Below are 8,997 nucleotides of genomic sequence, written 5' to 3'. Positions count from 1 at the left end.
CCAATATCTGTTGGGAGACAAATTCTGCCAAGCATGGCCCCTCCAAGAAATTCTCGACTTGTGTTGGAGATAACTTTCTCCTACAGAAAGTAGAGGAAGGAACTAGAGGATCAACTATCCTTGACTTGATTCTAACAAATAGAGATGACTTAGTGGATGAAGTGGCAGTTATGGGAACTCTGGGGAAAAGTGACCACACTATACTTGAGTTCTTGATTTTAAAGGAAGCAAAAGCTGAGAGTAGCCATACACGTACCCTGCACTTCAGGAAAACTGATTTTAATAAACGCAGAACAATGGTAAGTAAGGTTCTGTGGCAAGCGACCCTAATGAGTAAAGGAGTCCATGATGGGTGGAAGACTAAAAGGCAGAGCTTGGAAAAGTTACTTTTTTAAACTACAACTCCCATCAGCCCCAGCCAGCATGGCCACTGGATTGGGCTGATGGGAGTTGTAGTTCAAAAAAGTAACTTTTCCAAGCTCTGCTAAAAGGGGAAATTCTAAAGGCACAATTGCAAACAATTCCAACAAGGAATAAAGGGTGAAGACAGCAGAAGCTGCCAATGTGGCTTCACAAAAAGCTTAGAGATGACCTGAAAACAAAAAAGGACACATACAGAAAATGGAAGGAAGGCCAGGCCACAAAGGAAGAATACAGACAAGTGGAACAGAATTCCAGGGATGGGTTCAGGAAGGCTTAAACTGAAAATGAGCTGAGGTTAGTGAGGAATGCTAAAAGAAAAAAAGCTTTTTTCAGGTACTTGCATACTTAAAGACAGAGAAAAGAAATGGTGATACAGCTGTTCACTGAGGATGGCAAAATGATAACGGATGACAAAGAAAAGGCAGAACTGTTCAATTCCTACTTTGGCTCAGTCCTCTCCCCAAAGAGAGTCTATTACTCTCTTGGCAAACATGAAGTTGAAGGGGCAGGATTGCAGCTTGAGATTGATAGTCAAATGGTCAAGGAATACCTAATTACTTTGAATGAATTCAAATCTCTAGGGCCTAATGAATTACATCCTAGAATATTAAAGGAACTGGCTGAAGAATTCTCAGATACACTGTCTATTGTATTTGCAAAATCGTGGAGGATGAGTGAAGTGCCAGATGACTGGAGAAGGGCTACTGTTGTCCCTATCTTCAAAGAGGGAAAAAGGAGGAACCTGGGAGCTACAGACCAGTCAGCCTGACATCAATCCCTGAGAAAATTCTGGAGCAGATTATAAAGCAGTCACTCTATAAACACCTAGAAAATTATGCAATGATTACTACAAGCCAACATGGATTTGACAAGAACAAATCCTGCCAGACTAATCTTATCTCATTTTTTGATTGGGTAACCTCTCTGATAGACTGTGGAAATATCTCGACTTCCGCAAAGCTTTTGACAAAGTGCCCCATGATATTCTGATTGGCAAGCTAGCTAAATGTGGGCTGGATGGAACAACTATCAAGTGGATCCACATTTGGCTACAGAATCGTACACAAAGAGTGTTTATCAATGGTTCCTTCTCAAAGTGGGGAGAGATAATGAGTGGGGTACCGCAGGGCTCAGTCCAGGACCCAGTGCTCTTTGACATTTTTATTAATGACTTGGATGAGGAGGTGCAGGGAATGCTTATCAAATCTGCAGATGATGCAAAATTGGGAGAGAGAGCTAATACCCTGGAGGACAGAAACAATATTCAAAGTAAACTTGATAGGCTGGAACATTGGCCTCAAAACAATAGAATGAAATTTAACAGGGATAAGTGCAAAGTTCTACACCTAGGAAAAAGAAATCAAGTGCACAGTTATAAGTTGGGGGATACTTGGCTCAGGAATACTACATGCAGGAAGGGTCTTGGAGTTGTTGTTGATCACATGCTGAATAAGAGCCAACAGTTTGATGTGGCTGGAGAAAAGGGAAATGCTATTTTAGGCTACATTAACAGAAGTATAGTTTCCAAATTGCATGAAGTTCTAGTTCCCCTCCATTTGGCACTGGTTAGGCCTCATCTTGAGTACTGCATCCACTCCTGGACATCACACTTTAAGGACAGAAGAAGAGCGTAGCCATCAGGGCTAGTAGCCACTGATAGTCTTTTCCTCCATGAATTTGTCCAATCCTCTTTTAAAGCCATCCAAATTGGTGGCTATCACTGTCTCCTGTGGGAGTAAATTACATAGTTTAATGATGCTCTCTGTGAAGTACTTTTGTCTGTCCCGAATCTTCCAACATTCAGCTTCATTGAATGTCCAAGAGTTCTAGTGTGATGAGAGAGGGAGAAAAACTTTTCTCTATCCATTTTCTCCATGCCGTGCATCATTTTAGACACTTCTGTCTTGTCTAATCTAAAAAGCCCCAAATGCTGCAACTTTTCCTCTTAGAGGAGTAACTCCATCCCCTTGATCATTTTGGTTGCCATTTTCTAATCTTTTCCAACACCACAATATCCTTTTTGGGGTGAGACAACCAGAACTGTACACAGTATTCCAACTGCAGCCACACCATAGATTTGTATAATGGCATTATGATATTGGCAGTTTTATTTTCAATACCTTTCCTAATGATCCCTAACAAAAAAGGCAAATGCTATATTAGGCTGCATTAACAGAAGTATAGTTTCCAAATTGCGTGAAGTATTGGTTCCCCCCTATTCAGCACTGGTTAGGCCTCATCTTGAATACTGCGTCCAGTTCTGGTCTACGCACTTCAAGAAGGATGCAGACAAACTGGAACAGGTTCAGAGGAGGGCAACAAGGATGATCAGGGGACTGGAAACAAAGCCCTATGAGGAGAGACTGAAAGAACTGGGCATGTTTAGCCTGGAGAAGAGAAGACTGAGGGGAGATATGATAGCACTCTTCAAGTACTTGAAAGGTGTCATCCAGAGAAGGGTCAGGATCTCTTCTCGATCATCCCAGAGTGCAGGAGATGGAATAATGGGCTCAGGTTACCGAAAGCCAGATTTTGACTGAACATCAGGAAAAGCTTCCTAACTGTTAGAGCGGAACGACAATGGAATCAATTACCTAGGGAGGTGGTGAGCTCTCCAACACTGGAGGCATTCAAGAGGCAGCTGGACAGCCATCTTGTGTATGCTTTCAGTTGGATTCCTGCACTGAGCAAGTGATTGGACTCGATGGCCTTATAGGCCCCTTCCAACTCTATTCTATAATTCTAGACTTAACACATGTAGCCAAAGAAAGATCAGGGCCGTTCTCTGTGTGTTTGGAAATCACTTGAGTAAAAATCATTTGAGTATTTCACACACACAAAGGGATCAGAGGATTGAATTGTGCTGTCATATTGATGCATTTGCTTCTCCAGTTTCTAAGAGGTGTCTACATGGCCCTACCATTAGGCAGACTGGGGTGGTTGCCATAGTGACAAAGCAGCAGTAGCTATTTTATTTGATGTTACTGCATTGTTACTGCAAAAACTGTGGGGTAGGGGATACTAGTCAGAGTTTCTGGCCCAATTGCTAAAATAACTTGACAAGCCTTTGATAGCATGCACCTTGACTTTGATGGGCAGGTGCCATTTACTATTCTGCCTTGCCCAAGGGGGGAAAAATCATTGGACTAGGCCTGGGAGCAAAGATACAGATTTTTTTGTTGTTGATTACAAAGGCTTTCAATGGATTAACATAAGCAATTAATCCAGCGATGAGGAATCTCTAGCCCATGGGCCTAATTAGGCCTACCAGGCCTCTGAATTTGGCCCATCAGGCAATTCTGAGCACACCATGGTCAGTTACCCAACCAGAGGTATCATCATCCAAGGTCTCAAGGGGTCTTAGAGCCTTTACTTTTTTGGGAGCCAGGTCCCAGCAGGGTCCCTATGTGTCCAGTGTCCTATGAGCCAATCAGCATGAAAGGAGTGTGTGTGAGCCACTGAGAAGAGTCTTCTAACTTGTTTCCTGCTGATTGGAGCCAATCAGAGTGAAAGGAGTCCCTATTAGTTCCTGCTTCAAAAGCCAATTTGTGGAGAGTGAGAAGTCTGTAAACTGCAGAAGAAGAGACAGTGAATCCTGATGATAGCATTCCATCTACACCATCAAGCAGTCTGGTAGCAGCATGAGATAAATGTGTAGACACTGAATTCAGTAATTCAAGCAATATGTCTTGACAGTGGGAAAGGACATTCCAACGGTGACAGTGATAGAGAAGCAGAAAGCAGTATTCAAGCCTGGTCAGATTATTCTCTAACCTTAGAAAGGTATAATTTGAGAAGAGGGCAATGGCTGTGACTGTTATGAAAGGACCCTGCACTTCTGAATTTGCCACTATGCACTGCACCCAACACTGCATGATGTCAGGCACCAAGATCTATTAATTCCAATCTAAGCACTAATGCTACGATCAGGAAGATCTCTTATCTCCAGCGTTAGCATTAAGCACCACAATGCTAAGACCAGAGATAGGTTCATGGTACCACAGTACTAAGACTGGAGGTAAGCCTCTGCTTGCTGCCTTTTAAAGGACAGAGGCACATCTATGATCTTAGCACTGTGGTCCCATTAAATGTCAAAGGCTTTAGCCCTAAAAATCTCACTGTCTGTATTCTTTTTTTAATGCTGCAGAGCCATACACTTGGGCATAGACTCCATCCACGGTGACTGAGAGAATGGGGACTGATGGATGGAAATGTACTTTAGCCAGTTTGGATGTTATTTGCTCACCTGCAGAGAAACTGGGAACAGCCGACAGAATGCTACATCCATTTCCCCCAAGACAATGAAGGCATGCATGCAAATTCTGTCAATACAGTTGTGGTCATGGGTGTATGTGTGTGTGGGGAGGAAGCCTTTCTTCAACATTACAATCCTGCACATCTCTTAAGGAATAGACACTCCATCCCTTTCAACATTGGGAGTCTGGTTTTTTTTGTAGAAGTAGTGGGGGGGGGAGTAGAGAGAGAGACAAGCCTTGAACTCCTTTTCCAAATCTACAGGTATGCAGGGCAATATAAGTATATATACTTTTTATTTGTTTTCAATTTTGGATGGTGGCACTGATTACATACAAGTCCCTGTGCTTAGAATATGATTTGGCAAATGAAAGACCTCCTTCAGAGTTAGGCTGCCAAATGCTCAAGGGTTTTGCTTCATTTACCAGAATTTCCTAGGGGGCAAAGTACAACGCTAAGCATTCAGAGTACTATAGCCTCCATTAAGATGTCTACCAAAACGGCCTCTTTCACAGTCAAAACAATGCTTGTAAACTCATGAAAAAAAACCCAGTTGTTTTCAATTCACAGTAGTACTTTACTTGAGGATCTTTCCTTTGACTGTAGGATTTAACAATTTCAGTATAACTACAGCAGTTACTTCCAAACTTTTTTTTTTTTAACCCACAACTAAATAAAGGGATAATTTTTATATTCAATCTACCTACAGTCTTCTGAGCTGAGATTTCTGAAGGGAAAAAAGTCTAATTGTTGAACCAATACTGTAGGCTGGGGGGAAAGGAGGAGAAAAGATAGTCACAAATTTAAGCCAGGCTCAAACTGGTTGAAATGTTTTGGCTCCCCCAGAAAGGAACTTCAGGAGGAACGTTTTATGAAGTGAGAGAGGAGTGGGGAACCTGTGGCCTCTCCAGATGTTGTTGGACTCCAACTCTATCAACCCCAGCCGGCATGGCCAGTGGTCAGAGACGATGGGAGTTGTATCATCTCTGCAACATCAGCAGGAACATGGGTTCCCCATCCCTGTGCTACAGGCTTCTCCCCTGAATATTTTCACAGAACTACAATTTGCATGGCTCTTTGAAGAAAGCCAGAAAGTTAAATTGATTTCATACCAGATTTAAGGCCACATCTGTACTATACATTTAAAGCAGTATGATACCACTTTAAACAGTCATAGCTTCCCCCAGAAAGTCCTGGGAACTGTAGTTTTCTGAAGGGGGTTGAGAGTTGTTAAGAGACCCCTCTGACCCTCACAGAGCTACAGTTCCCAGAGTTCCCTGGGAAAAGGAATTGATAGTTAAACCACTCCGGCAAATGTAGCTCTGTGAGGGGGGAATAGGGGTCTCCAAACAACTCTCAGCACACTTCAGAAAACTACAATTCCCGGGATTCATTCGGGGAAGCCATTAAAGTGGTATCAATGTGTAGTGCAGATAGGGCCTAAGTTTGCAGTGTGCATGTGCCCTTAAACACCAAACAAAAACACAAGAGTAATTGTAAATAGGTGATTTTTCTACACAGCCTAGTTACATTTGCTACATTTCCTTCTAGTGTCTGCTTTTCCTATCACAGCACTGAGTTTAACGACTTTTTATTTTTAAATAATATACAAATAAGAGTTTGCCAGCCAGCAGCTAACTCAAGGAAGAAACAAAAAAAACCTCCACCCACCCCCAGAATAATAATTATCTCTCTTGCATGACAAATAAACACAAATCTTAAGCATCCCATTTTGCTGTGTTGTGAACTTTTTTCTCTTTCCCCAAGAAGGAAACCAAAGTTCCTAGATGCGCTCAGCAAAATATCAGCTGAGACAGTTTTCCTTTCCATTCTTCATGAAAGACAGGATGTCAACAGTTGGAATGAAAGTTTGCTTCAGACTCTAGCCCACAAGTAGCAGCAAGTTGCTAGCACAAAGGAACAGCGAGGCAAAAGTTTAAAAAGATGCTTGTGGTGATGGAATCCCATCCAGGTGTTTCAAAATGTTTCCAAGAAGAGTCAGATCTTCAAAAGGGTTTCCTCATCACTGCCCTTTTGATCAATCAGCTTTTAATCTGATCCATCAGGTCTGAGAAGTCAAGTCTGTTTCTTCTCAAGTTAGGTTGCACTTGTTCTTAACATAATAAAGTCCGGACATGTCTTAACCAGCTGCACAGCTCTCATAACTTAAAATGTCACGATTGAAAAAGAGGGAGGGGGAAAATAAATAAGTGGCATCAACGGCCTTCAATAATAATGTTAGCGCAGCAGCAACAGCAGGAAGCCAGTCACATATTAAACCCTTCCCAGAAGTGTTGACCTGAAAGAGATAAAAAGAGAGAGGGAAATACTCATTAGGACCAGTGGGGGTTGGTGCCCATTGAGACTGGTGTGTGGAAGGCAGGGAAGTCAACAGTAGGTGGCGCCAGAGCCAACGACAGGAACAGCCAGCTCATTCTAGTTTTGTCTCCAACCTCCTCCCTGTTTACTTCTACAGGAACGAAGGAGGAGGAAGCTGGCAGCCAGCACCACCTCTGGGCAAGCTCTAAGTAAAAAAACAGGCAGCTGGCAGCTGGCTGAAGGCAGCCTTGAGGATATTGGGCAGTTCCCCATTTATCCTCACGGACCAGCCTCCATTAATTAGGACATTGGGAAACCGTTCCTGATCATCTGCAGACTGTCGCAGACTTTGCCTGTTGTCTGTCTCCCTGTGAACTGTCACCAGATGGGTCTGTGTGCATTTGTGCGACTACAACCTTGCAGCTCTTGGGAGCACCACAGATAGCAACCCCAAAGTGTGTCACATACATGTTTCAAAAGTGCAGAGGAGGGTTGGAGGAACATCAAACCAGGGGCGGCCCTGCATGCCTCCATCAGGCCCTGGGGAGCCTCTCCAGGCCACACCTTCTCTTCCCATGCCACACCCACAAATGGCCCCGTTCCAAGCAGTCTTCAAGTGCTTTTGCCCGTAGGGAATACGCTCTTGAATTGTGATCATGTCTCTTGCTTGCCTGGGTGGAGAGGTGTTGCGTGTAAGAACCTTTGATTTTTACATGGCAGGAACGTAGTCTACTGTACAAAGGCAAGGGTTGCATCCCCTCCTCTGTCCACTTTTTGCCTTGAGGGCCAGACAGAGATGCTCGGAGGGCCACATTTCCCCACCCCTGCCCTGTGGGCGCGCAAAAACACTGTGCAACATCCTCGGGCCAAAAGGTACTATGTGAGCATGTTTAATTCCCCAGTTGCCACAGGCCTCTCTGTTATGACTGGCACGTTGTTTCATCTCGGCATGCCTCAGTTCCCTAACTGTCAAAGCAGGTACAAAACAGGGCTTTAAGCAATGCAGCCTTCAGTTGTTCGCAGACTCTAACTCCCATCAGCCCCAGCCAGCATGGCCAATGGTCAGGGATGATGGGAGCTGCACCCACTTTAGGAAGCCTGAATTAACGTACTGGTGCAATAATAACAACAACCGTTTCATTTCATTTAATGAGTCGGCTGAAGCTTTAGAAGCAGAACTTAGAAATGATTAACTGGACAAAAACCTTCAAACAAGAAAAGGCAAGGGAAAATGGAAATACGTATTCCTTCAAATTTTAAAAATGGAAGAGTACATTGGGGATGGGTGGGTAAGGGAGAAAAGGAAGATGAAACGGCCTGCGCTAATTCTTGGGGAAAGCCCAGAAATTAAAATGAGAGGTTTTGTTTGTTTTTTAAGTTCACGCTGTGTCCATCTGTTGAGGCATGCAGCAGCGGAACATTTGGCACTGAAGGCATCCAATGCTAAAGCGAGTTTGCAGTCTGCTAGTTGATTTGATGGCAATCCCCTTTTGACACTGACCTGAGAGCCTTCCATCTGTCTTTTTCAATGTGGTTCTCGGGGCCTTCGCTCTCATAGGAAGCCAAGTAAAGTGCTGCAATCAGAGGAAACAAAAATGTCAGAATTACAGGCATCTTTCAATCTTTGCCTCAGAGGACTGTACTGCCATTCCAAGGCAGGGGGACCTGTCACAGTTCTGAGTGTACAGTAATCACGCCGGGATGCAGCATCTTATATGGTTAAAAAAACCACACAAATTGCAGACTATTCTATCCACTCTGATCCTCTGTTACAGGGGTGTGGAATCTATGACCCTCCAGATGTCACTGAACTACATTTCCCATCAGCCCTAGCCAGCATGGCCAGGAGTCAGGACTTATGGGATCTGTAGTTCAACAACATGTGGAGGGCCAAAGATTCCCCTCCTCTGCTCTATTATGATTGCTCTGTTGTTGCTGCTATTTGGTTAGAATATTTGCCTATGGATTTTCAAGTTAAAGTGATTAAAATAATGACATCCC

The 8,997-nt window shown here is 43.6% G+C and overlaps 1 protein-coding gene across 3 annotated transcripts in view; it reads right to left on the bottom strand.

Moving 5' to 3' along the window:
* Positions 1-4,984: 4,984 nt before the first annotated feature.
* Positions 4,985-8,997, bottom strand: part of RASGEF1B (RasGEF domain family member 1B) — a 46,638-nt gene continuing 42,625 nt past the window's right edge. For all 3 annotated transcript variants that reach the window (XM_061584776.1, XM_061584775.1, XM_061584777.1), the window contains exons 13-14: positions 8,498-8,570; positions 4,985-6,976 (exon numbers count right to left, since the gene is read on the bottom strand). In XM_061584776.1, coding sequence (XP_061440760.1) covers positions 6,952-6,976; positions 8,498-8,570 — 98 coding nt within the window. In that variant the 3' untranslated portion in view covers positions 4,985-6,951. The remainder of the gene's footprint in view (positions 6,977-8,497; positions 8,571-8,997) is intronic.

The sequence above is a fragment of the Rhineura floridana genome, chromosome 9, assembly GCF_030035675.1.
Source record: "Rhineura floridana isolate rRhiFlo1 chromosome 9, rRhiFlo1.hap2, whole genome shotgun sequence".
In the NCBI taxonomy this organism is placed as follows: domain Eukaryota; kingdom Metazoa; phylum Chordata; class Lepidosauria; order Squamata; family Rhineuridae; genus Rhineura; species Rhineura floridana.
The sequence above is the reverse complement of the archived record's forward strand: the minus strand, read 5'-3'. Positions and strand labels throughout refer to the sequence as shown.